Source organism: Vollenhovia emeryi, unplaced genomic scaffold (assembly GCF_000949405.1).
Source record: "Vollenhovia emeryi isolate VEMERY1.0 unplaced genomic scaffold, V.emery_V1.0 DF939172.1, whole genome shotgun sequence".
Classification (NCBI taxonomy): Eukaryota; Metazoa; Arthropoda; class Insecta; order Hymenoptera; family Formicidae; genus Vollenhovia; species Vollenhovia emeryi.
The window spans coordinates 1375996-1403995 of record NW_011967194.1 but is presented as its reverse complement, the minus strand read 5'-3'; the positions used below and the strand labels follow the sequence as shown (position 1 = coordinate 1403995).

General features: G+C 44.4%; 2 protein-coding genes across 4 annotated transcripts in view; one reads left to right on the top strand and one right to left on the bottom strand.

Moving 5' to 3' along the window:
* Positions 1-28000, bottom strand: part of LOC105563773 (MAGUK p55 subfamily member 2) — a 73641-nt gene that overhangs the window by 6991 nt on the left and 38650 nt on the right. The window contains exons 1-2 of one of the 3 annotated variants that reach the window (XM_012015674.1): positions 10850-10987; positions 6256-6371 (exon numbers count right to left, since the gene is read on the bottom strand). In XM_012015674.1, coding sequence (XP_011871064.1) covers positions 6256-6371; positions 10850-10949 — 216 coding nt within the window. In that variant the 5' untranslated portion in view covers positions 10950-10987. Of the gene's footprint in view, positions 1-6255; positions 6372-8736; positions 9344-10849; positions 10988-28000 lie in introns of those variants that run through there. The other 2 variants (XM_012015675.1, XM_012015673.1) reach the window with 2 other exon arrangements.
* On the top strand, positions 14868-25115 carry LOC105563774 (venom dipeptidyl peptidase 4-like). The gene is made up of 14 exons (XM_012015676.1): positions 14868-15018; positions 16225-16282; positions 16437-16666; positions 17317-17397; positions 17468-17520; positions 18015-18211; positions 18460-18629; positions 19764-19861; positions 19954-20202; positions 20424-20638; positions 21829-22111; positions 23170-23364; positions 23449-23609; positions 23764-25115. The coding sequence occupies exons 1-14, from the start codon at positions 15004-15006 to the stop codon at positions 24072-24074; spliced, it is 2316 nt and encodes a 771-aa protein (XP_011871066.1). The 5' UTR covers positions 14868-15003; the 3' UTR covers positions 24075-25115.

The window sequence follows — 28000 nt, the reverse complement described above, 5'->3', positions numbered from 1 at the left end:
CTAGAACTTGGACTCTAGCATCGTGGACAAGCACGGGCATCGCACTTGTAGCATTTTCACTATAACGTAAGCTACAGAATTGTCCCCCTCCACTCGATCACTTCGCGGATTATCGTGCACGGTGACGTAGTAACGTAGATGTAGTAGATTGTCGTGATAGAACGAGATGATTCACCGTTGTATTATTTCCTCTCGAGAATCGCAAACTACGACGATTATTACACACGCGCGCGTTACCGGTCAGACGAGAGAGAGTTTCCTCATCAACGCGCGTCACGGACAATTTCTCCCGGCGATTAAACGGGCCGCGAGGACTGCGACTGTTTCTTTGGAAATTTTTCAAAACGTCGAGTACTCGTTCAACTTATTTGCTCAACGCGCGTCGCCCACGTGCTCGCGAGGTTCAAACGCGAAAATCCGTAAATCGACGCTCGTCGCGCAAGATTTATCGCTTCGTCGCGGATCATCAAGCGGTCATTTTCTCCCGTTCCGTTTATCCCGAGCGGACTCTCGCGCACCGAGTCCGATTGCGTAAAGGCCGAATCAGACTAGCAATGCTGATTCGGATTCAACTGGGATTGACGATCGACGATTGTCTTCTAGCCAATGAGAGCAAAACAGCCAGCGATTTAGTCGACTCTCATTGGCTAGAGGACTAAACGCCAGTCGCCAATCCCAATCCAATCCGAGTTGGCAATTGCTAGTCTGATTCGGTCTTTAAGGGGAGACGCGGAGATTTATCGGAGGCTGCGAGTCCGAAACGCGCCGCACTCGCGTGTTTATGGACTATAAAGCCACGGCATTTATTTATCCGCTCCGCTGTGGAGATCCTTCGCGAGACGAATCGCTCGGAATTCGTTTCTCTCCTGCGAGAGAGCACGAGGCGCTCCGCGGAGATCTGCGAACGATCTTCGCAAAAAAAAGGCCGCGCCTCTTGCCGCATGGATCACGCGGCAAGAACGGAGTTACGGCGAGGCGAGCGAGTCCCTTCGTTTCTCTCCCGATCATCATCGGGCGAGTCGACCACGCTCTATCCCGCTCGCGTCTACTGTTCCCCGACGCCTTTCTACCGGGTTTATCCCAGTTCGCTGGCGATCGGCAGATAGCCATACGGCCCCACGGATTCCCTCGACCACCCCGTCGTTATCGCGCGCCCGAAACCCTGTCCCGATTGCGCCACTAACGGTACTTTCGCGCCTCTTCAGTCGCACACCTCTTCGCGAACGGCTACGTTCCACCTCGCGGTAGCGGAGCGACGTGAAAATTGAGGATAATGACTGCTCGGATCCCCCGTCCGCTCCGACAGACGCCTCTCTCGCGAACTATGCGCTTCCCGCGTTCCACGGGAGCGGCGTCTCACCTGGACAAAGAGTCGCGACGCGCTGCTCCGTGCGGACTGGCGAAGCTAAGCGGTTCTGACTGTGGTCGTGGTCGGTGCCCTCGCGACGTGGGTATCGATCGGCCGAGGGAGAGCTCGGCTCTCGAACGGAGGGAAAAGCGGATCTGTCGCACGGGGTGGCAGAGGCGGCCACGCAGGATGCTGACGAGGGAGGTGCGCCCCGGGTTCGTTGCGTCGCGCGACACACTCTCGCGTACGAGCAGCAAGTCAGAAAAGTCTGCCGCGCCTACTGACGTCGTCTGGCCTCCCTCCGCACAGGCAGCCCGTTCAGGCGAGTCGTCTGCCGTTTCTGAAACAGGTGGGGGCCCTTCCTTCTCCTGGCATGCAACACTCCGCTACGTTCGCTCCAGGAACGTAGCGCGTTCGTCCGGTGCCACCGCTTCAAGGTCGTCCGCGGAGCGAAATCGCGCGTCTCTCCGGACGCCCCGGGCCTCCCTCTGCAGCCTCCTTCTTGACTCTATCATTTGTCGTGGCCTCCTCGTCCTCACCTGAGTTCGCGAATTATGATTATGTCCAAGCCCCACTTTAAATTAAACAGGGAATATGACGACTGATGCGATCGTTGGTGCGTTAGCCTTTTGACAGGACTTGGTACATTTCTATAATTCAAGCCTTCGGAGTCAAACCGAGCTGACGAATCGTGATTCTATCCAGGTCCCACTTTAAATTAAACGGGGGAATGTGACGACGGATGCGGTCGTGGATGCGTTAGCCTTTTGACAGGACTTGGCACAGTTTTCTAATTCAAGTCTTCGGAGTCACCTCTCGGTGAACGCACAAACGTTTTCGGAACTTAAAAGTGCGCCGTAAAACAAACGATGAATATTCCTCGTTACCGTGAAGAAAATGCAAAAGATGAATACGGAACGTCCGCTTATCTACCACTTTCAATTTGGAAAACGCTTTTACACAAGTGAGGCATTTCGTTATCGCGAGTCTCCACGAGTAATCCGGTTTGTAGAAGATAGTCGTAATTGAAACGACGTCGATGCTCCTCTTTCGGCATAATTTGACGTTTATCGAAAGTACTTTAGGAGCAGGTGAAGACTCTCGTTGCGTCGCGATGGCGTCGTACTCGGCTCCGATTGTTTGCCTCGTAAACGAGAAGAAAAGACCTTATTCAGCGCGAACTAATCACCCCGGACTCCACGTCAGGTAGAAAGAAAATATATTTTTAGGTCGTAAAGACACACTCCGAGTCTGAAAACAAATTGCTCCCATTGTCGACCGAAGTCGACCGGTTGCATAGTCATTTAACAACCGGGAACACTTGAACGCCCCATTATTAAATGTGTCACCGTTTTGAGGACTCGGCAGTTCGCGCGAAGTCGCAAGCAACGTCAACCGAGTGACGTAACGTCCAGCGACTGAACGCGCGGCGATCAGCGAAATTGGTACCCGCTATTGTTTGTATTCGCGAGCGGGAGGAGAGAACCGTTCTCGCGTCGAAGGTAATGCCTATACACGCCCTAGATCAGCGGGTCCAGTCACGGGATCTTCACCCGACGTGAGTGCGAGAGATAAAAGGGGGAAAAAATGTACGTACATCTCGAGCCACGTCGGAGCCCAGGCGTACAGTCCTGTCACCCACACACGTGGAGCGACACGCATGTCGCGTGTGTGTGTGTGTGTGTGTGTGTGTGTGCCTCTCTCTCCCACTTCCTCCGGTGCGCGATCACAAAGCCGACTCACCGACTGAAATTACATATCGTCCCGTCGCGCACGCTACGGACTTACAAAACACATCGCCGTCGCGACACGCATGCTCGCGCCTGGATTTCTGCGACATGCACGAGCGATGACTCCGCTCGCTAGGCGCCTGTGACCTACGCCCAATCAAGAGGTCCCGCGGGAGGTCGCGGCCAATTAACCGTAATTATTATTACGGAGAGAAAGATAGCAATTTCGCCAATTGAGCGACTGTAAATCTCAATCCTCCCCTCCCCCCCCCTCCTTCCGCGCCTCGCGGCGTCCCTCTTCAAGCGGATTATGACGCTTCCCGCGGGATGACGCGGTACGGGATTGCCTCGTCCAGGTGATTACCCGAGTCCTCTTTTCCCCGTCCTCTTCTCTACCACCTCGTTTCTCAATTGATCGACCAATTGTCTCAATTCGACGTCCTCCCGACCTCTCTGCGAGATTTCCCGACTTGGCTTTTCCGCAAAGACGCCGCGCCGTGGCCGTCGGCACTTTCCACTGTTGGCTCGTTTCGGAGTAAGAGGTGAGAGACGTGAACCGACTCTTTAACGGCTTTCGACACCGGAACGTTCTTTTACCTGCTGTCGCACACGTGCTCCACCTGCGTGTCTGTGGTGGAGAGTTATCGGAATGTAGGCCCCTCCGGCTCTCGGACGAGGGGAAAACGCGCGTACGCGGTCGATAGGGAGAATGAAAAGACTCTCGTTCCACGTGAAATACCCGAGGAGGGCGAAAACCCAATTCATCGAGGAAGTCTCCGAATAGTCGGAACGCATGCATCGCGTTATCGTTTTCCCAGCCCATCGCTGGTAATAATCTCGAAGGCCGTCTTCCTCTTCGCAGTTCTCTTTGCGATCGCGGGAAGTGTGTCGCGACCGAAATAGCGTGGGTGTCGCGTGAAGGCACGCATGAGGAGGCGAGGATGAGAAATAAAACGTTCCGGCACGCGCTTGGTTCCCGAAATTCCCTCTTTTTCTTCACGCTGAGTGACGAACGATCCTCGGCCCTCCGACTCGAACCGGATTCCAGCGAGGTGATATTATCCACGCCCGTAAGCCAAATCGTACACGCAGAGAATTTTCTCTTAAAATTTATCCTGAAAATCATGTGATCGTGGGACAACGTGGCATTTCGAAGAACTGTATGAGAGTTTCTTGAAATTTTAAGAAACTTTCATAAAGCTCTTCGAAATGCCACGTTGTCCCCACAGACTTCTATACAGAGGAAAGTCCTCTATTGTGAGCTAGGCTTCTATGAGATAGCGGAGTTTCAGCTAAATTGATAGGCACCATCTGTTGATTCCACCGTGAATTTATTGCCCTTGGAGCGAAATCTCTCTTCTCTGCTTAGTGGAGAATTGATCGTTAGATCGTGTAATCGTTGCGAAAAAAGATTTGCGATTGAATTTGGACGTTGAAAACCTACTATCTCACATTAGAATCCTATCTCATGATAAAGGAATTTCCTCTACTACTAGACTGCACACAGAAAAATATTATTGTACAGTCGAGAAAAGTAATTACTCGGTTTATTTTATTCCATTTAAGTAATGGTTTGCTTCAACAAAGAATATTTTCTTAATAATAGTTTTAAGATATACTTGTTACTAGTCTTGGAAAAGCTTGCCATCTTATACTCAACGAAAGAATTTATTCTTCTTTAAAGAAAATTATAAAACTTATTGAAGAATTCCGTATGCTTCTTTTAATAAAATCAGAAGAAACAAAATTATTTTGCGTCAAATAATTCTATGTATTCTTGTTTCAAGTACTAGACTTATTAAGAACCAGAATATGTTTTGAGTAAATATAACACTTGCGACGACATTATGATAGATTTGCGGATATATAAACTTGTCAAATACTTGGAACAAATAATATTTACTTGCCGGTAGTACATATTTTTCTGTGTGTGCTAACCTCGGGTTGAAAACTCTGGGGAAAAAAGACTATGAACACCGGCCTATGTGTGCATCGGCGTATCACTGACATACCACTTCATTTACCTAACAGGACATGGCGGAACTCTTGCCTCACTTTTCAGCTCGAGGATAGCAGTCTATAGGTGGTATATAGAAGTCTGTGGTTGTCCCACGATTACATGGTTTTCAGGACAAATTTCAAGAGAAAATTCCCTCCGTGTAGAAATACGAAACTATTGGTTCTATCGAAAGGGGTGTCTGACGTGCACCGAGTTCGCAAAGTGAAAAGAATATAAGGTTTCAGCGCTGACAGATCAGTTCGGAGAGCATCGCATCGCGGCGGAGATATTCTTTCGCCACGACGAATAAACACATCAAGTTAAATTTATGTATTGCTGGCGCGGCGTTAAAGTGAGAGTACAGGCGATAAGTATAAACGATCGAGATTGTTACCGCTCTACGATCGGTTACCGTCCCGCTCTTCGCGGAGGCTGCGCAAGCCTAGATTTCGTACTATATTTAGAAATTAGAGAACTGCACATTTTCTCTCCGCGGAATCGTGCACTACACACCGTAGCCGCTAAGATGTTCCCTGATTTAACCTGGGCTGGTTTATTTCCAGTCTTGGTCGCGTTCGCCATTCTAAATGATCGATCAACGTGGCGAACACGTTCACGGTTCAACGACACGGACCGTACGGGCAGACGGCCAGAACGTTCGCGCGAGCGTTTCGATAGTTTTTGATTTCTTTCATTCAACGACATAACGAATCTGAGGGATACCGCGGCGGGCGAGAACCGCAGACAGGCCCCTCATAAATTTCCACGATCGTAGTAAACACAGCTTGATGAGCACACGGACGCGCGTTCCACGCCGTGTGCGCAACGTGTACAAACTGAAATGACATCCACTCGCGCGTTTACGACCCGTCCAAGGAAGGTGAAGAAAATTGCGAATTGGTATCGTTTCCCATTAGAATTTCTCGCGTCTGACGCTGAGCGAAAACGGGAAATGAAAAAGCGAAAGGAAGAAACCGTATGAGAAAAGTAAAACTCAAGTCTTTCGTATTCTAAAGCATCCAGCGCCTACGATAAGATGTTCTTCGTGGCGTCTTTCATATCTAATCTACTGACGAATAAAAGACCCGGGGATATCAGCGGAGATCCAAACTGTTGAGGATCGTCTCGCGGGACGATCTCGCGGACCGCGGTTTAATTTCGAGATAAAGATCACTCACCTTCACGAGGGACGTGACGACCGGGCTGTCGAGGAGGCCCTTCAGAAACAACAGATCCGTGTCATCGGCGACTTCGCCCAGCTCCTCGAGGTTGTCGCGCACGTGCATGAACGCGGCTGGAACAGCAACGGCGCACTTGTTCATAATCAGCTGCGGATTCACCGGCGGTAGGAACAGCGCGCATCGCCGCATGCGGCATGCGGCATGCGGCATGCGGCCGCGGCGGCGGCAACCAGCGGTGGAGAGAAAGAGAAGCAGAGAGGAAGAGAGACGAGGGTGAACGAGGGAGAAACGGGATGCCGACACGGGGTTGTAGCGACGCGAGAGTGAACCCGGGCGTGGCCATCTTTCGGCCTGATCAATATCGTCAGCTACAGGTGGCCGAAGCTGTCGCGCGAGATCCCCCTCGACTCTGTACCCGATCTCCTCGAGCATTTTTCTACGTGTTTAGCGCTTTGCTTCGACGAGCGACTGTTGAAGCGGAGGCGAACGAAACTTGAAGATAAGTTGGCAAGATGAGTAATATACGCGCGAGAGCTCGGAAGAATTCCGAACGACACCTGGAATTCATTGATACGCCACCGATATTGGCACGAACAATTTTTATTTACGCGACAACCATTTCCTTCAATCCGGCGCATAATTGGAAATGGAACAAGTGCTTATACAACTTTTTCTTGGGGAGCTGGGAAATCATTGGAGGACCGTTTGTTCGTTTTAACGAGCGCGGGACTGCAAGTAGTGCACGAGTGTATACGATGGGGTTGATCTTATATATTTATCGAACAAGCTCGAGGGTCTCTCGCGAAGCGCAAAGCTGTTAAATAACACATCTAAGAGCGTTCAATTAACGTCAGCTCCATTCGCGACTTCAAGTGGTACGCAAGCCCAAGGCCTCTTAGGCATTATTATCACGTTCCATTTAAGTAGAGTTGCACCTGTTGGCGGTTCGATATTATCGATCGCGATACGTCTGCGCTACTTTGTTCAAATATGCTCTATTCCTAACCGTAATATATGTACTGCCATGTCGGCGATTGGGGACGAACGAAACGAAAATATAGCTAGAAAATGTACATCTCGTTTGGCTTTAGTAACACAGTTATTGGATATTTCATGTAATGCACGGCTCGTCGATTGATTATGCTCCGGTAACGCGTTTGGAACTCCCGACTGCTCGATGAAAAGCCACTTGACTATGTAATAATAACCTGCGCCAACTATGCAGCACATGAATGATAAATGCATGCTATTATAAAGCATCGAAGCATGGCTGGGAACGCGGGACACAACGCGCGCGGAATACGCTGCCGGCTTTCACGCTTATGAATTGAGTGAATGTATTTTTTTATCTTTAGCGTCGACATCGAATTATAATATAAAAGCAATAATACGTAATATATATTGCTTTACAATATATATAACAGTATAGAGACAGATGTACAAGCAGAAAAATGAAAACGCTATACACATGATAACTAATTATAGCAGTTACAATTATAGTAAAATTGTGCATACAATTTATAGCGTTTGTGTTATAAAGTGATTATTTTCTTATTGTGCCTTTGTCTCTTCCTCAATAGTATTACCAATTTAATTAGTTCATTCAACGCGCACGGAATACGCTGCTTTCTCGCTTAGGAATTGAGTGAATATATTTTTTATTTTTAGCGTCGATATCGAATTATAATTATAGTAAAATTATGCATACACTGAAAAAAATTTCTGGTTGAATATGGACGAATCAGATAATTCCTTTAGGATTTACCAGAATTCCTGTAATCCTACAGAAATTCTGGTAAATCCTAAAGGAATGATCTGATTCGTCCATATTCAACCAGAAATTTTTTTCAGTGTACAATTATTGATATCGTTTGTGTTATAAAGTGATAATTTTCCTACTGTGCCTTTGTCTCTTGCTCCCTCTTTCTTCCCCGCTAATATTACCAATTTAATTAGCTCATTCAACGCAATTGCGATGTATAATTATTGCTACGCGCTGATAAATTTCACAGGTGACAATTGAAAGGCGTGCCGCGGCCGACGTTAAAATAAAAGGGAAAAGCAAACGCGGACGGAAAAGGATGGGAAGGGAAGGAATTAAAAATATGCGGCCGGCGATAATATTTGCGCTCGCTCCCACCGGATGTTCGAGGAAGTATGCCTCGAGAATGCGTTACGTGGATACGCAAAGTGAGAAAATATTTCTCTTTAATTTCGAGAAAGCCGCGACGACAATTTCGCCGGAAACGCGCTTTCGTTCATTACGCGCGCGATGGGAGGCATCCTCATCCGCGACGAGACTGTTGGTCTACAACCTTGCTTTAAGTAAGCTGTAAGCCTTAAGCCGCAAGAGATTAACCAATCACAGGCATTTATTCCCCTCGCTCTCACCTGTGATTGGTTAATTTCTTACGGCTTAAGGCTTACTTAAAGCAAGGTTGTAGACCAACACAGACGCGACCGATGTACGAACTTTACCGTTGTCGATTTGATGGATAATCGTGCCGTTTATCGCGTCCATGCTCTCCAACAATCGCCGGTCCTCCAGCTTGTCTTTCCTTCCGAAGAAAACCATGATAGTGACATTCAGCCCTTTTTATTTCGACGAAACTTCCTCCGCGCGTTAATTTACGCTTTCACATTCACTTCATTACTCCTTCAACTTTTTCCGTCACATTGTTGAATTCAAATTGTCATTACTCCGAGATTAAAGTATACCACTTTTTTTTAACGCGGAAGGCAAGTCGAGAGTTAAAACTTGAGACTCACGAGGCTGGCCTTGTCGAATTGTAAATCACCATTTAACCGTTTGCGCATTATACCATTAATTCACCGTTCAACACAGCTCGCCAGGGAAAAACGATCCCCGCCGTTGCTTTCCTTGCTGCCACTTCGCAGTGAATGGAAACACTGTCTTACACCTGCCGGGGCCCCGAGGGTCCCTGGTCCAGACGAGGGGACCGCAAACGACTCCCCGCCGAGGTGGTGGGGCGACTAAGAAGACTAGCCCGACGATGCTTGTTGACACAACTTCGAAGTCACGTAACTCATAATGTTCGCTACGCTAGGGATCCTTGGACAATGTATAGCGTTGATATATCGCATGCGAACAAGTCGCACGAGGAAAAACTGAGAGATCTAGGCGATGAAAGGGACGAAGAGGCGAAGGAAAAAAAATCGAAGCAGGACCTCGATCGAGGAAACGTAAGCGCCATCGGCTGCCGACTGGCTTCGGGGATTCAAAGCTGGCTTCTACGAAGGGTCGGGGACGTCCACGCAGCCAGAAACAAACCAGCTGGTGGCTGCCGGTGGACCAATGGAGGGGGCAGAGCACGCAGAACGGGAAAGAAGAGAAGAAAAGTAGACAAGAGGCTGGAATATCGCCACGCGCGCCCCGATTGTTTGACGTATTAATCGCGATTCCAGGATTTTCCCTCGCGGAAGTTCCTTTTGTTACGCACCTATTGCAAGTGACACACCACCCCGCCCCACCTTCCAGGGAAGAGGGAGATAGATAAGGCGTGAATTATCGTATTTCGCAGAGTCGGCGAGAGATCTTGGTAACTAGGATTAATTCAATTAGTACCAAAACAATAATGAGAGCGGAGTGTACGACTGTAACACTTTCGAGTGACGGCGCATAATATCGTAACATCTTTCTGACGACGACTGTTTAACTTTATCGTAGGGAAACGTAGTTCCTTTTATCTCGCTATTGAGTTTATCTTCGGAGAACAGTGCGTTTACGGAATGGCAATATGCGTCTTCTCGAGCGAAGAGAGAAAACGGCGAGAGGCAAAACAATGTTGTAATCGCTAAAAGCACTAACAATAAGAGAGCATTCGTTGGTTCGAGATGTGAAGAAAGCGTGATGACGAGATAAATGGCGTAACTCAAAGGGAAAAAGAGCGAGAGAGAGAGAGAGAGAAGAACAAGGAGGAGGAATGTAGGGATGAATCCGACCGAAGGGAGAATCTCTTTGGCATCTGGATGCCAGACGCCGGGAGTGTCGCTGTCCAAGTATCACCCCGAAGTGTCTTCTTCGCTACGAGAAGGAGGAAAGCGATCAGTGGTCGCTTTTCTCGTTCAAGGTTGCGCGTCGAGCACGTCATCGATCGCGTGGGGTTTTCCGTCGTCCGGAGAACACGTGCGTGACGATCGATCGAATCGCAAATTGTGGACGAACTTTGGACGGCCCGCCGGTACCGACGATTCCAAATCCGTCACGTACGGGGTGTTATATTAAAACATACGGAGCAGTCGGTGCATTTTCAGTATTTCGCCTTCACTCGCGAGAATTTCAACGGCGCGACATTTGGATCGGACGACTATCCTGATCGTTGACAATCGGAAAAATGGAATTCCATGGAAATCTCATGTCTAACGATACTCGTACCGCGGAAGCGATCTTAGGCCCGCGTTCACCAAACGCCGGTTAACTTTAATCTTAGTTTGATTCGCGTTCGTCTCTTTCCAAAGCATCAGTTGGAAAGAGACGAAGAACGAATTAAGCTAAGCTTCAAGTTAAACAACATCGGCGAAACCGTACCGTAGTCTCTACCGGCCCAACTTGCTTTGTGCATTTTTTTACCTGAGGTGGAATTCAGATCTTTCTTTTGGACGATCGACGACAGAGCGGAACACCCGCATATGTCCTCGATGACGCTCCCCCGCGACTTGCTCCTCCTCATTTCGGTTGATTTCCCTCGATGACCCCGAGCGACGTCACGTCTACCCCGGACGATCACTCGGGTCCCCCGCCGCCACGAGATCGGTCATTACGACGGTTCCTCGTGGACCACACTCCGAACCCGCGGAATCGCCGGAATCATCGTCCGCCGCGCTCCTCGCAGGAGGTTCCACGTGCTATTGCGCGCCCGTCGGCCTCCCGACCGCTCGATCAGACGACGAACGGACGTTGCGCGATTGGAAACTGATCAGGATCTATTCATAGATCGAAACGACTTCGGCGCCCTAGTCCAAGTGGTTTTTCCGCGTACGCGAAAGCGATGCCACGCCGGTGGGACCACGGGGCGCACACGAGCCACGCGAACCGACCACGACCGGTACTTATAGTCGTCGGTCCGAAAGGGGTGGTCTTTGTGGCACCCTGTCTCCCTCTCCCTCTCGCTCTTTCCTCCTTTCTCTCGCGCGCTCGCTCTCTCCCTCCGTATCCCCGTCTCTCTTGCTCTCTTATTGCAATTCCTCGACTCGTGGCAACGACTGGTACGCGTTATATCCTCACCGATCGATAGTAAACGCGCCCATGAAAGGGTCGCAAATATTCTTCACGGGGCTGCGCGCCAAGGAGGGTTGACGCAAGAAATTGTTGTTCCGAAAGAGTTTCCGGGACGCTTCCCCCTTCGCTCTCTCTCTCTCTCTCTCTCTTTCTCCCTCTCTCTCTCTCTCTCTCTCTCTCTCACACGCCCTGCCGCTGACGGTCCAAATTTGCGAATTGTTATTTTTATCAGCATTAGCAGGACTCGTGTTGAAAAAAACAAATGCATGGTAATTATATGAGACTAATATTTCCTGTGTGACCATTCTCTTTTCACGACGTATTTTAATATTTTAGAGAGAAATTCCTTTTTTAAAACAATACCGGTCTGATGTTATTCTATAAGTAAACGTCCAATCAATCGATCTCTCTTTGCTTGAAAATGTCATGTAAAACTTAGCACTAAATTTTATCTAAATTAAGATTCGTATCATATATAACACCTTTACATAATTTCATCAGCGTGTGCAACACGTAAAAGATAATATACCCTAGTATTTTAAACGTAACGGAAACTTCTCCTGGTTTCGCTATGTTTTAACAGCTGCTGGCAAGTAACGCCAAAGGAAGTTCCGAGATGCGGTAAATGTATTGAACCGAGTGCGAAGGCTTAGCGGTAGGTAACCCGGGTCGCGACGTTCCTACATTTTGCGTTATTAAGACGAGATGGCGACTACCTCCAATGTACTGTAGAGACTCTGTAATCAGAGACTGGCCATAATGCCCGTATTACACCTAGGGATGTTCCTACTTGTGGCTCATCCGAGTGGAGAAGTAGCAGTTTGAAAAAGTTTGAAAAAGTTTTAAAAATAACTTTTTTTTTCAAACTGGCACCATTTTATTTTTATATAAAAATTATTAATTGAGGTTCGGGACATAGCGACACTCATATAGATGAAGAGTCTTTTCGACTTTTTGTTTCAGGTAAGCCTGAATGACAAAAGTCGTCAACGTAGCGGACTCGCATCTTTTTGACACGCCATTGGAACGGTGTAGAAAACGCTTAATTAAAAAATGGTTTAAATTATAACTGAATTTTTTTGTGTTATTTAAGAGTGCCCTAATAAACCCCAAAAAGATTTGTTTCATTGTATGTGTATTTACGGTGTATGCGAAAGAAATTGTTAAAGATGAGCACAGTTTTTGGGCCGTCAAAGTGGAATGACCCCTGTTCTACAATACATATGTCGGATGTCGGAACGTAGCCGATGGTCCAACGGGAAAATTTCATTTTCGAAAAGAAAGTTTCTCACTGGACCATCGGCTGCGTCCCGACATCCGACAGCGACATACGAAGTATTGTAGAACAGGCCTAAGCAACTCTGCGACGATAAATTTTTCGAAACAGTTGATACGATCGAGGATGGAAAAGACACCGAGGAATTGATAGTTTCCGATTTTTATTCCGAGTGATGTTATTGCCTACGGTTCAACAGTCACGAATTCCTTTTTCGATAGTGATATCGTCTTCTTTTTGCAAGGGAAAAATGTGCGATAGCTCGACGTCTTTATTGTAGATTTTATGTAAAAAGATTAAAAGGAACCGAGTGCATGCGCGCGCTCAGACATTGGTACTTTGTGCGTTTCGATCGTTACAATATTGAAAACGGTGCACGCCTGGCGCGATGCAATATTTCGAAACGACATGTTTCGTGACAGGAGGAAATCGTTAGCTTTCTGCCTTTATTGTCGACAGCAGTTTTAGACAGCAAGCGCACGTGGACGACGCGCTTGCCGTTGCGACAAATATCCCTTATCTTTATTTAATAAATTGAGAAAAAACAATAAATTATCTTACTCATTCCTGAAGACAGTATTCTACTTAACGAACAGCTTGTAATTATTCGAATAATAATCCACCGGATGAGTTTATCTTAACTTATCGAATTAATTTCCTCCTGCCATTTAATAAAGAAACAATCTCGATTGATGAATTCGATCAATCTGCTAATCTAATTTAATCGATAAACATATTCGGCGCTGTGCTAACCAAAGCATATGTATTAGTTTCTTATCTTACGAAGGCGTAGAGATAATCGTCCCGTATTGCGCGTGCAGTTAAATAACAAGCGGCCTTGATAATAATAACAGTCTCAGCTGAGATTTAGTGCAGTCGCATTGTCGTCCGCATTGCCTTTAAATTTCTGTCACGACACAATTTTATGATGTCATTATAAAGTTTATCGTTGTAACGACCCGCCCGACAATTCGCGATGTTTCAGGAAGAAAAACGTGTACCGACGCATAAAAATAATATCGCGTTTAAATACGCGCGAAACATATCGAAAGTCAGCTGATACTAAATCCTATCTCTTTCCTATATACAGCGTGATCCAGAAATTTCATACAAACGGATTTCAACAATTACAATCAACAATTATGATATAAAAAAATACAAAATTACAAATGTAATATCGAAATATACAATAGAAATCGAATTAGCAAAATTTCCTGTTTTTCTTAAAAAAGGAACTCTGTGGCTCTATTATTTTTTTAATTTATTCCATACACAGTTCTTTTCTTCGACTTGACATATTTTTCTTTCAAGTTTCCTTCTTTAATATCAATTTTTTGGCAAGCTCGTTTTTGTATAAAATTAAATATATAAAGAGTATATGCCAATAATGTGACGAGCAACTCAATTTAATATAACGCCGTTAAATATTTTACAATCAAGGAACAAAGAAAAAGTATAACGACGCAAACAAATAAGATCGAAGGATACAGATGAAGTTGAATAACTTATAAGTAAAAATAATAAATTAGAGATACACCTTACAAGCAGAAGTTCGCTGATGAAGACTAAGTAGAGTCGAAACGTTCGAACGATAATTTTAATTTTTAATTGTTCATTGTACAACGTTTTTAACCTTATTTGTGTATCTCTAATTTATTATTTTTATTTATAAGTTATTCAACTTCATCTGTATCCTTCGATCTTATTTGTTTGCGTCGTTATACTTTTTCTTTGTTCCTTGATTGTAAAATATTTAACGGCGTTATATTAAATTGAGCTGCCCGTCACATCATTGGCCTATACTCTTTATATATTTAATTCCTTCTTTAAAATAACAACTTTGATAACGTAAAGCCCATTCAGTGAAACCTACGGACTTCACCGGAACTTTGTCTAGAAGCATGGAGAAGAGGCATTTCTTCGAAAAGAGGAATCTGTGTAACTTAGTGTAAGAAGATCATCTTATCAGCATTAAAACTAAACATTAGGCCAACAAACAAGTCTAGAAACACAAACACGATAAAAAGCACATACTCACGCGTGGGTATGTCCCTGATTTGACGGAAGAGGTGGGAGCACGTGTCACCGTGTCACCGCGAACACGCTGAGAAAGTACGCGATATATTAGTCTTCGTCGAGCGCACTCGCGAGATCGGCCGCCGCCAGCCAGCAGCGGTACCATCGATCGTTATCATCCGGAGTTTGCGACTCGAAGTTCGGCCGATTTATCATGGCGAGACACACGGTACGTTGTCCGACGGCGCGACGAATCCGCCGTTATCTTTCCTTTTTTTTCCCTCACTCATGTTGCGAGAATCATCGAACAGAGAAATCGATTTTTCCTCAAAGATAGAAAGTGTTCCCGAAAAATTCTCGAGCTTCTTCGCTTAAATCGTTAACACAAGCATTATCTGACTTTGGGTGACTTATTTTTAGGTTCTCGCCTCGCGATAAAGCGGATATTTCTAAGAAATTAACAGAGATATATTTGCAATACCCTACTTTTTACACCACTTGTCCCCCGATCCGGTCCCACCTCCCCAAGATGCATTGAAGAGGAGCAGCCGCGAAAATAACTATCGGAACTCGCGATCTACCATTATGGTGGAAGGGCTTTTATCCGACTTACTTCTGTTTCGATTTCACTCGTGGGACAGGCACAATGTCCCGACGTATCGAATCGATAAGTCTGTGAGAGCACTTTTCGTCAGATGCGCGCCCACCGATGGAAAAGTTTCGAGGGTCCGAACTGTCTCGATTTATCGCCTTCTACCTAAGCTCTCTCGCGTCCCTTTTCTTCGTCGTAGAATATACACGGCGATGCGCTCGAGGTATTAAACTCGTAGCAGTGAGTTATTTTTAGATTCGATTCTTCCGATATATCGGGGCTGTCACCAATTTCCATTTACTGAGGATCTGTTGCGCCAACATTGACTGATTCTCGATTAATCTTAATTACTCGTTTTTTTTTCTTCGCATTAATGGTAAGATTGTATTCGATAATCGATGAACAAATAGAAAGCTGCTAATCTCCAATTAAATAAAAATATCAGCGATTCCAGCAGAAAGAGGGTAAATTTTCCAGAGATCGACTCCGTTTCATCGTTACCAAGATTACCTTTCGTTTTTTATTCGCGATCAAAGTCTCAACTTTACAGGACGAAGGAAAGGAGAAATGATCCTTTTTCCTCGTAAAAATAATGTTTCTTGACTGGAAGAAAGGTTAACGATCCATAGAACAGGAACGAAGCCTTCCGCGGTTACCGAAGTCGAGAATTCGCGAAGTTACGAGCGCAGTTAGAAGTTTGGGCAATAGTAGTAACCACATTTTCAAAATTTTTTGCGCTATATATTCTGTCCGTGTCCGTTCCGTTAAATTTATGTATGGTATATATACATAATAGAATTTTCACGGCATATCTTATTGTTGGCAAATCCGAAATTCTTTCAGCCTCTTCAACTTCTGGTACTGTGCGCCTTCGTGATCGTCATCGGCCAATCACGGGCAGGTGGGTGAATTAATTAATTTAATCCTTCGCGTAGTTAACATTCGGTAAATACACACTTTGATCGTTACTTGTGAAAATGTAGTTACTGGCGAGTTCAATGAATATTAATTCACCTGTTGTTTATACTTTAAATTTGTTAAATCTGTTTATATAGTTGCATATATCGACAGCAGCGATATCCCTAACAAGAATATGGATGAAACTGCGAAAGAACCATTTTCCTTGATGGACGTATATACAAATTTCTTCTACATGACTGGCTTCAACGGCACGTGGATTTCTGATTTTGAAATTATGATTACCGACATGTTTTTTGGCGACGTTAAAATTACTGATGTGAAAACAGGGAAGAGCAACTCGATTTTTTATGGAAAGGATATACCAGTAAGGACACATTTTATGATCTACTATGTTACTTAATCTTTGAAACGTCAATCTGCAATTGGCATTTCGTTATCGCAGAGATATTATAATGCAAATATTCTCGCGATACTTGCGTGACAAAAATTAAATAAAATACGTTTTTACAAGTTGACATTGCTATACATATAAAGAAATATTTCAGATTGTCAATACTGTTGTTCTAGACAATTTGTTCAAAGATAATTAATTAACCCGACGTTTCTCGCAAAATAAATTCCTCCAAGTTCAAGACGTTTATATTAAATAACACGATTCTTGAAGATCAATGTTGGAATTACAAATGAATCAATACAAAGGCCAATGTTACGAGCGAATAAAACTTTATATATTCTCACTATTTTATATTATTAACCTAAATTTATATATTTTTACTATTTTATATTATTAACTCAAATTTGTGCTGAAGAAGGTGCTGTGACACTGAATCGTTAACGTTCGCAACAATCCTGTATACCCTTGAATTTTAATACATATTAGGTAAATGTTTTAAATTATTGACTTGACTTTTATCTTTTATTCGTTCGCAACATTGGCCTTTGTATTGATTCATTTGTTTTTACATCCAACGAGCTGATCATACTAAATTAATTTTAATGTTGGAATTGTTTCAGTTGCTATACAAAATGAGCACTGTTTCGGCAACTATTTCACCCAACAGGAAATACATTCTCCTCGGTTGCAATACTCTATTTGTGAGTGATCAATTATTTAATAACTTTTCGCTCGCTAAAACACGAGAAACAAAATAAATGATTTTTGCAGGTGTACAGACACTCGACCCTCAAAATGTACATGGTGTATGACATGCAGAGAAAGTAAGTTAATTCGTTTATATTTTTATAGCGCACAAACATTGCCGCTGATAATATAAACTCATATTGTCGCCGATAATATTAACTGTTCCCCGATAAGCTTGACACGAAACTTGACCATGCGTGACCTACACGACCAATTTCTATCTTCTCTATCTTTACATATTTTAATGAAGCAATAAAAATTTGACTTTCTATTTAACTGCTTTTTCCTTTAGAAATGGTTTGTTTATTATTTCAATAATTATATCTTTTGCAACATGAACAGGTGTCTCAAAATACACAACGCAACATTTTTCTTTTTCAATTTCACTGAATCCGTCCACCGGATTTTTCCAATTTTTGTTATCTTCATGTCCATCGTTATCGCAGTCATAGCTGGTATAAAAATTCGTACGTTTACATCATGTAAAACACATGTAAAAATATTTACACGGACTTTCTTTTTCTATTGCAAATATATACTGGTAACAAAAAATTTTTTTGTACATTTGCAGGGCATTTAGGACGATTGCAAATGCCGCTTATCTCTCGCTAGCAACGTGGTCGCCGATTGGCAGTAACTTGGTTTACGTTCTCGATAACGATATTTATTATATGACTCTCACTCGTGGCGGAGATGTAGTAAGAAGACTGACGTACAGTGGCAAACCCGGAAAGATTTACAACGGAATTCCAGATTGGGCATATGAAGGTAAACCTGTCTCTTTGTGACGCAAATACACATCTACATAAATTAATATTCATATTTCTAAAAAATATTGTATGCAATTGTATATAATGCGTATGAATATATTACAAATTTTTTACATTATATTAAGAAAAAATATGAATATTTAAAAGAAATATATCCGATTTGAAGAAGAATTATACATCGCGGAGTGTAAGCAGCACGTCTATCTGTGTCGGATAATTATAAGTGATGGCATATGTTGATTACAGAGGAAGTATATGCGTCTCCGACCGCGCTGTGGTATTCACCAGATGGACAGTACTTGGCCTTTGCATCCTTCAACGATACCCAAGTAAAGACCATGACGTGGTCTGATTATGGCTCCCCCGGTTCTCTTAAAGACCAATACCCCACGCAAGTTGAAATAAAATATCCCAAGGTGAGATTTTTTACCTCAAAAAATATCTCTGGATCTACATATAAGTACTTTCATTTCCCACAAATATAAATTCTCCACAAATTACATATCGAAAAGTATATTTGTGAAGAATGTAAATACGTAGTTTGCGATATTTTTGAATAGATATTTCGAATTTTTCTCCATACTTCTAGGATCGATAATATCTTTTCAATTCCTTCTCTGCTCATACAACAAAACTATCGGCTAGCTTTAATTGTCTGTTTCAAACGATTAATAATATTTTCTTAATACTACAGCACCACTTATAACTAAAAATATTTGAATTATTCCGATACGGTAATATTGATAAGTCACCACTGAGAACTCGACTAATCATCTCCACTCGACAAAATCGGTTATTGCCGTAACGAGTTGGAAGGACCGTCGTTCTTCCGTTTAACTCGAGCTTACTCTACCATAGATTCATTTTCCGCGTGCGTGAGTCGGCACGTGCGGATAATCCAATTGTCGAAGTGCGCTGGTAGAAGCGCAATCTTCCGTGACAAAAGCCCGCGAGGCATTTCTAGTTCTATGTCAGATCGTCGTTTATCAAAAGCGACAAGCAGATCCCTCTTTATTAGCGATAATTTCTCGGAGTAATCAAATTCAAACTATTTAATTAATACCGAACACGCTTAATTATTCCGTTGATGCTCCACTTTAAGTTGGTGTTAAAAATTAAGTACAAATTTATGTACGTATTTACGCGATAAATGGTGGCGCTTTAGAAAAGATATTTTAAAGCACGAAATCTCAGCTTTCAAATCTCTTCAAGCTTTTTTTCCTCGGTGATGCTTCTGCACCATGTGGTACCATTTGAAAGTTGGCTGTGAAAAATTGACAAAAAAAACTTCAGCTCTGAGATCACGTACGAAGACGAAAAATTCTTTTTCAATTTCGCCCCAGATCTTCTAAAAGCGTAAAATCTCCTCTCTAAAATTTCAGAATTTAACCTATCATTTTTTCCCTCGAGTTGCAGCACTCAGTATTGACACGTGTAAAAATATATTTTATTTTAGGTAATAGAGACTTCTGCAGAAACTTTAATTATTTCCTATTATTTCCTTCAACGAAATATTAAGTCTTTTAATCAAATCAACATCATTTTTTCAGGCAGGTACACCGAACCCGGTAGTATCTTTATCGGTGATCGATTTGTCAGATCCATCGTCAAAAGTAGTCGCCTTGAAAGCGCCCGATGTGGTAACCAGGTACGTTTGCCATTTACAATGATAAATGTCTCTATAGTTGTCTTCGGATGATTTTATGGTCGTGTTTAACACATTGACATTCGGGTTCGTAGCGACAATGTTCTATACGCCGTGAGCTGGTGGAACGAAACGCACGTGGTTGCAACATGGACGAATCGCGTACAGAATCAATCCCAGCTGACCATGTACGACATGCAAGGTGATGCCAAATTGGTTTTGTACGACGAGGAGACCGAGGGCTGGCTACAGCCGAATAGCCCTATAAAAGCCGGCGATTATGCATTGCTTTTACGACGAGAGGATTCCGGTACCGGCGATGGCAGATTCCGACATATAGTCAAGTGAGATATTGCACAATCTTTAAACAAATTTATCTTTATAATTCACGAAGAAAATTACGATTCTCACGAAACGACCCGAAATTTTTTTTACTCCGAATAATCTACAATTTATCTGCGATCTCCAGCGCAATCTCATAACTTGGGAAAATTTAGTCACGGTGATCCTGAGAATTGTTGAAGCTTGCTAGCTTCTTTTCGTAACTTTACTGACGTCTCGTTAGGTACTTAAACGAGGATGACCAGTTCATTAAACCGGTGGACCTAACGCCCGGTCCCTCCGAGGTTCAGACGATTCTAGCAGTCGATTCGTCTTCAGGCGTAGTTTACTATCTCGCCACGGCGCCGAATGAACCGTCCCAGAGGAATTTGTATTCGGTGCCTCTGGATGGGAGCCAGAAACCGACTTGCATATCCTGCGAGCTGCTAACGCCGGAAGGTGAGTCGTCGAAATCACGAATATGAAAAGAGCCCGTGTGTGGGACCGAGCGAGAGAGCGTTGGCATTTGTCATCAATTTAGACTACGATCTTACATCGTGCATGAACGTGAAGGCCTTATCTGTCGAGAACGTTCGGCGTCGCCCGAATATTCTATTTAAACTACGGCGTCTCCCGCGGGAGGAATATTTTACGCAAGAAGCATGAAAACTTCATCGCTCTTAATGTCCGATCGTCCGTTTTACTTAGATTCGCGTCCCACCGTCTAAGGAGGACCGAAGGCTCAGAGGATGCTTAAGTGCCACAGCGGTCCCGTAAGTGCCGGAGAAATTTCGGGAGTCATCGTCGACAGTATCTGTAACTTGTTCGGGCGATAGGTACACGATCCAATTAAAGCGGAAAGTCCACCGGGAGTAATTTCATCTGACAAAAGTCGCAAGTCGCGTTCATGAGTATTTAGCGCGCATGTGTATACGTGACGGGGGGCTGGGGAAGATCTACGCGAACGGCGATATGATGTAATCTACCTCTCTCGATCCCGTAGAAAATCGTCGCAACTTTCGCTCGCATATTTCTGCAACGCGCCGAAAGTTGCGCGAATTCAAGGAAAAATTTCCGAATTCTCCTCCCGCGTGGACCCGACGCGAACTTATCTTCTCCCTCGCTACGCGAGGAGATTCCGAAAGATCCGAATCTTAATTCCTGCACGAGACGTCTCGTCGCGTAAAGGAAGGGACTGAAATATTACTTTTCGCGTAACTTTTTCCGGCTATCGGCGGCAGCTGCGTTCACCAGACGGAGCGCTATCGCGTAAAGAAGATTAATTCGCCGGGCTATTTGCGCCCGCGAGAAAAATCAACGTCTGTGAAAGGTCTGTACCTTGGTAGATGCCAGGGTCCTATATCCTATATCCGTTAAAATATGACGCTTGCCTGGAATTTATTTCGTCGGCGAAAAGTAGAATGTGTCAAAATTTATGCCCCCTGTTTCCGTCGACGGGAAGTTAGCAACGTACGGTGGTGGGCAGAATTTTATGCAGGTTTCGATACCACGCACGTGTATGCAAAAATGAAGGCGGAAATAACTGAGCAGAACGTCGTCCAACTTGAGCAAAATTGAAGCGGCACGAATGAGTATCTTATTACGCGGTATAAGTGTACCTCAAATTGCGATGAATTTAAATGTTACAGGAAACAAATGCACCTACGCGACTGCATCTTTTTCAACCCAGAGATCGTATTATGCCGTCACCTGCTCCGGGCCCGATCCTACCACGGTGGAGATTTACAACAAAAATCATCAGTCAGTCTCGACTTGGAATACTAACATGAGGGTAAGGGAACTTTTATCGGAACGATTGGTACCGCAACAAAGGAACTACACAATTACTGTCAACGGCTATGACTGCAGGGTCAAATTGCTCCTGCCTCCGGATTTCGACGAAAACAAAGTGTATCCCATGCTGGTATACGTGTGAGTATCCAGATTTCTCTTCGTTAAAATAAGTAACAAAGTTTGCTAAGATAACGTAAAGATATCCGTCAGTATTTGTCCGCGTGATAATTTACCTAGTTTATTTGTGCTTCTGAGCAATGAGAGTTTTTCATTACGAAGATAAGAAGTTATAGAAAACGGAACTTATGGCGAATAAAATTTAACTGATATTGAGTTTCCGGTTTATTGAGGTATACGTGTATTTCCATATCGTCCACAGGCTTTATATCACGCTTGATTCGATAACGAATGTATAGGAATATCTTTATGACGTTATCGCGGGTAGATTTCGAAAAATTTTATGTTGCATAATAAAACAACATTTTGCTTATCGTCAGAACATTTTCGTTTTGCAAAGCGTATAGGTCTGAATAAAGTTAAAGCCTCAATTCCCTATCGCAAATATAACTGCATATTTTGCAAGAGAACTGGTGTTAAATTTCATCAGAAACTCTCCTACAACTATAGAATTTGGTTGGAAGGATTTTTTCGCAACTTGAGGTGCCACGGGAAGTTAGCGCTTCCCATTTTCAGATGCCATTCCTTTCTATTCAAATTAACGGAACTGCTTCTTATTAGAAAGTGCAGAACTATTGCGCGTGTAAACGAAATTGCTGGAGAAAACTTTCGATCTTGGAAAATGAGGTGCCAACTTTACAGTGGCTTAATGTTTACCATATATCGTTAATAGCGGCCGCGGTACACTTAGAATTGGTGTACGCTATGACTGATCGGCACGCAAAAAGATTGCCATCTCCATTTAGAATTGGACTGCTGATCTGATCTCTGTTTGCTTGGCCAATTCACGCCGGAGCTCCCGCAACAATCGATTATCTTTAATGACTCTCGCTTACTTTTCCCTTATTTTTTAAGAAGCATTCGGGCTCCACCTACTTAGACATTCATGATGTCCGTTTGTAGCTCGAAGGTAGATAAAATCCACGTAGTGTCGAAGGAGATAAAAAAAAGCTGAAAGCTAATCTTTCATTCGCGTTTTCGTTGCGGCTAAACATTTCGTAAAACATTACAACCCGCAGTTACGGTGGTCCGAACACGCTAAGGATCATCGAAGAAGCCAGTTTCGGGTATGAGCATTACTTTACGACCAATCGAAACGTGATCTATGCATTGATCGATGGACGAGGCTCGTCTAATAAGGGTAGCAAGATGCTCTTCGAGATATACCGAAAGATGGGCACCGTAGAAATTGAAGATACGATCGCTGTCACCGCGTGAGTAACGCGAAAATGATCGAAAATTGGCTTCGTTCTCGGCAACGAACGTCACTCTGAATATGAGAACGCCTCTTGTTGCAGAATTCTGCAGAAGCGGTACAAGTGGATCGACGCGAACAGGACTGGCATATGGGGCTGGAGCTATGGCGGTTTCCACACTGGTATGGCGCTCGCGAAAGATGACGGCTCTGTCTTCAAGTGCGGTATATCTGTCGCGCCTGTGACTTCCTGGATCTATTACGGTAATTGAATAGAAAAATCTGGGAGTGTAATTTCTCAAGATTAATCTTTAACATCTGTTGTAATAACGATGATTTCACACGATATTGAACGTAAAGACTTCGAATTCGGACATCGAGAAACGTTTCCTTAGTATCGCCGTCCGATTCGTTACAGATTCCGTCTACACGGAACGATTCATGGGACTGCCGACTGCAGAGGACAACCTCATTGGCTACAATAATACGGATATCTCGCGAATATCCGAGGGAATACGCGGAAAAAAGTATATGGTGATACATGGTACCGGGGACGACAACGTGCATTACCAGCAAGCGATGTCGCTCATCAAGTCGCTGGAGTATCAGGACATTATGTTCGAACAGGTCACGTACACGGACGAAGCGCACAGTCTCACACGTGTGTTGCCTCACTTGTATCATACAATGGACAAATTTTGGGGCAAATGCTTCGGGTGGGCTCGCTGACCTAGAACCGCCAGAGAAGAGAATAGTCTTCGCGGCTACGAATCGTCCGCGCTATATGACCGATCTTTATGACACTAGAAATGCAATTCTCGTGAACCGAGAATGATCGAAGACTTATTTTGAATTTGTACAGACTTGATATTGATTTGTTCTACATTGATTCGACGTGAAAGAATTGCCCGGCGTGCCTTTACTAATATTAATGGCATCAAAGTGCTTATCGTTAAGATTAAGGACAGCTATTCCGAGACACTTTGCCTTGATCTAATCTTGCAAATGTCGACGGTAACAATGGAAAATATTACAAGTACATTTTGGAGTACAATGTGAACGTTTTACTTTTTACCAGGAGTTAAACGATGACATAAAGATATACCGTTTGGAAGAGAAATAAAACTTTCCTTACGCTGACATATAAACTTGAATACAATTCTGGATTCTTATAATTTTCAGAAGCTATTTCTTAACAACTGTTAGACAAAAAAATTTGAACAGTTTTGCGATTATAATATTTTTTATTGATGCCATCGACAAGTTTAAATGAGTCGAATACGATATCGAATGCAGAATTGTTACGAGAAAGATAATTATTTATCTTAATACACGTGCACGTACGTTGTTAAATTTATGTTCACGTTCGTTTCATTGATCTCGATGGCAAATCTTTACCAAAGAAATTTTTTGCCTCTAAATAATAGTATGCAAAAGTTCCTGTTACATTTAGTGCCAAATATCAATTGCGATTAATTTAACATTTCTTGACTGGTCCGCAAATCAGAGCGAAGAAAACTTCGTTCGTGCCATATCGTTTAATGTAACGGGGAAGTGTAATGCATAAATACGTTGACTAATTAGTTAATTAATAAGTCAAAATTTAGAAAAATATTATACTATAATAGAATATGTATGTATAATGTAATACGGGACTCCTACATAAGATGACAGCTGTTAAAATGTGCGTTTTTTGTCTTTGATATCTTTCTACAAAGATATTTGGATTCACCTCTTCTCGAATCTAGGAATAAAGAGAATTTTTTCAAATGCATTGTTCTCTTTCACCAGTTTAACATATATCCTAACATGTACATTTCCTGCGTAATAATTACAATTCTATTGTAATCATTAAATATTCTTAAAGTTTAACGAAATTGTCGCAGTTTGTTCATTACGATTAAGAACATAGCGTCGCGCATTTTAGTTCAGTTTGCTCCATTTTTCTCGATCAGTTTTTGCGATCTTAACTTTAGAGTTTTCTCATCGACATTGTCGTCAAGTAAACGTCGAAACCCGATTACATTTTATTTTATTATAAATGCAAGACGTAAGAGCGGCCCTCTATATATTATTTTGAAATGTGTGATGCGCGTGTCCTTTTCTTTATCGAGTTTGCTTTCGATATAAATTATCGGTAGCTCTTATCATCCGTCCGCAAATGGCGTATTATTCTAAGGCGGGACATAAAAGTCCGAACATCTGTATTTTTCGTCCTCCCCCTCGATTCAGGAATGTGTCGCAAGGTTTCCGCGCCCAGCTACCCACGCCAGGCGGAGCAGGAAGAATATGCACCCTCCGACGATACGGGGTTGACTTTCGCGGTGGAACGCGACGGATGTAAAGAACACGGGATCGCGGCGCTGTTGGGCGAGCGGAGGGGAGCTCGTCGAGTCGGGATGAACGAAAGGGATGGAAGTCGGGGTACGAGATAGGGATGGAAGAGGGATGACGATCCTGGGAGCAAGAGGAGTGGAGTTCCGCGCAGCTAGTGCAGAGTTGGTGGTAGGTGAGGAAGAAGGACAGAAAGTGCGAATGGAGAGATGAAGGGATACACGAGTTGGGGGAGGACGAAAAATAGACGAAGGAGATGAAGAGAGGGGAGGGGAAAAGGGAGAGGGAGAGAGAGAGAAAGTCGCAGGAAGCATTTGATAGACGAAAAGGCAGCGGTATTCAAGCGGTCCGACTAAAAGAGGATGAACGATACGCGCGGGTCAGAGGAAGAGGGCAAGTATTTCGAGTCGGTGAACGCGAGAACGGAACAGAAAGAGAAGAAAATGGTGGTACCGAAGACACCGAGACGGAGTTTTAGAAAAGGTGGAAGAGGAAAAATGATGAACGCGAATAGGGACGGGACGTACGGAAGAGAGGGTTGCGCACAGGAGAAACGGAGAGGGAGATAGGAAACGCAGAAGGGTGAGACGAACGGAGAGATCGAGAGAAACGCGAGCAAATTGGAGATAGTCGACGGAGGGGGCTATCGCGTGAAACAGAGGGAGAGAAATTCACGTGGCGGCGGTGGCGGAAGGGTGGCGGTTCCTTCAGAAAGAGACGGAAGATAAATTTTCGGAAGCTACAGAGCAGAGTTCATTTGAACTCTCCGAAAGAGACGCGTGCTTGCGTTGCAAGAAGGAAGATAGACAAAGAGAGGGAAGGAGAGCTGGATACACATGCGCCAGGAGGGTTCTCCAAATTTGCCGACCATGGCATGGCCGCGCGAGAGGAAGAGCGCGCGAGTAACGGCGCGAGGAAGGGAGAACGATCCGCGGTGTGGGTGGAAGAGTATTACACAGAGAAAGAGAAAGAGAGTGGGAGAGCGAGACGAGCAGAACGGGAGCGGGACGGCAGAAGAGAGCGAGGAATAGGGAGTACCAGGAGGCCGAGGCTGCGGCATAGCCTCAGTACCGGCGCAGTGGCCGGGCCATCGTGTCCTGTGCCCAGGTCTTCGTGCTCTCCTCTCTCCGTCTTTGATCCTGTTGTCAGTCATACAAACTCTGCACGGTGCATCTCTCTCTCTCTCTCTCTCTCTCTCTCTCTCTCTCTCTCTCTCCTCTCTCTCTCTCTCTCTCTCTCTCTCTTTCTTCCCCTTTCTCGGTCTTCTCTTCGTGGAGTCGACGATCGAACGAATCGCGCGGCGTCCGCGTTCCCGATAAGATGCAGCGTGACGCGACGTGGTGCGATGACACCCGGTACGGTTGTCCTCATGAGAGACGCGGCCTGACTTCCTGGTGCGGGGAGGGTTGTTGCCAACAGGCCTTACTTGCTGATGCCCGGTGTGCGCGGGTCACAAAAGAGCGACGCAGGAGGTGCGAATTGCCGATGGTACGGCGAGCGGCGATACGAATTACTCGGGAATTAGTGACGAACGGTGAGACATCCTTCGCCGGGCAACAGCTAGGAGGATCGAAGTAAAGAGGTGGGAGCCATGCCGCCTGGACGAATTTCCCTCAAGGCAGCCAGCAGGATCGTCCAGCAACTGTCCTGCTGTCCTACGCGGCTGCCCGGTTGTGCTCGGTCTTGCTGAGAGGTAAGGAGCCCGCGGGATCCTTGGATCTCCGATACAGGATGAAGATACGATTATTGACGGCGTTCGAAATCGCAAGCGGCTCCCCTCGTCCCGCTCCAAAACTCGAGTGCGCGATTTCTGAACGGATGCAGCTCGCACTATGTGAACGGAGTACACATTCGCGACGAGTATCGGCTTATTTCAATATCAAGGATTTCACGGAGACAATGGCTGATCGGCTCCCCGCTGCTCCGCAACATCGTAGCCGCTACAATTCGACTGTCTTCTCGAATCGCAGTCTGCCATAAAACGCGTCAATATATTCGGTGACCTGATGTCGCAAGCATTAGCGTGGCTCAATCCCCTTCGCACGGGTTTACGCGAGTATCGTCAAGTCCCGTTAGTTTCTAATTCCGCGAGAATTCAAATCGTAAAAATTTCGAAATAAGCGAACGCACTCCCCTGCGCAAGAGAATCAGCACTCTGTCGAGAGAATTGGAGATAAAAAGAAAATATTTTCGATAACCTAATTACATAAACTGACATTTGAGTAGGAAGAACTTAAGACTAGAAGAAATTCCCCAGAGAAATGTCACTTCTTTCTTTGTCTGACATAATGCATATTTTGAAGACATGCTATTAGACTTTC

Coding starts and splice junctions, on each gene's coding strand:
- LOC105563774 (XM_012015676.1), top strand. Junction 23,365..23,448: donor GATACGATCGCTGTCACCGC/GTGAGTAACGCG, acceptor CTCTTGTTGCAG/AATTCTGCAGAAGCGGTACA. Junction 23,610..23,763: donor GACTTCCTGGATCTATTACG/GTAATTGAATAG, acceptor GATTCGTTACAG/ATTCCGTCTACACGGAACGA.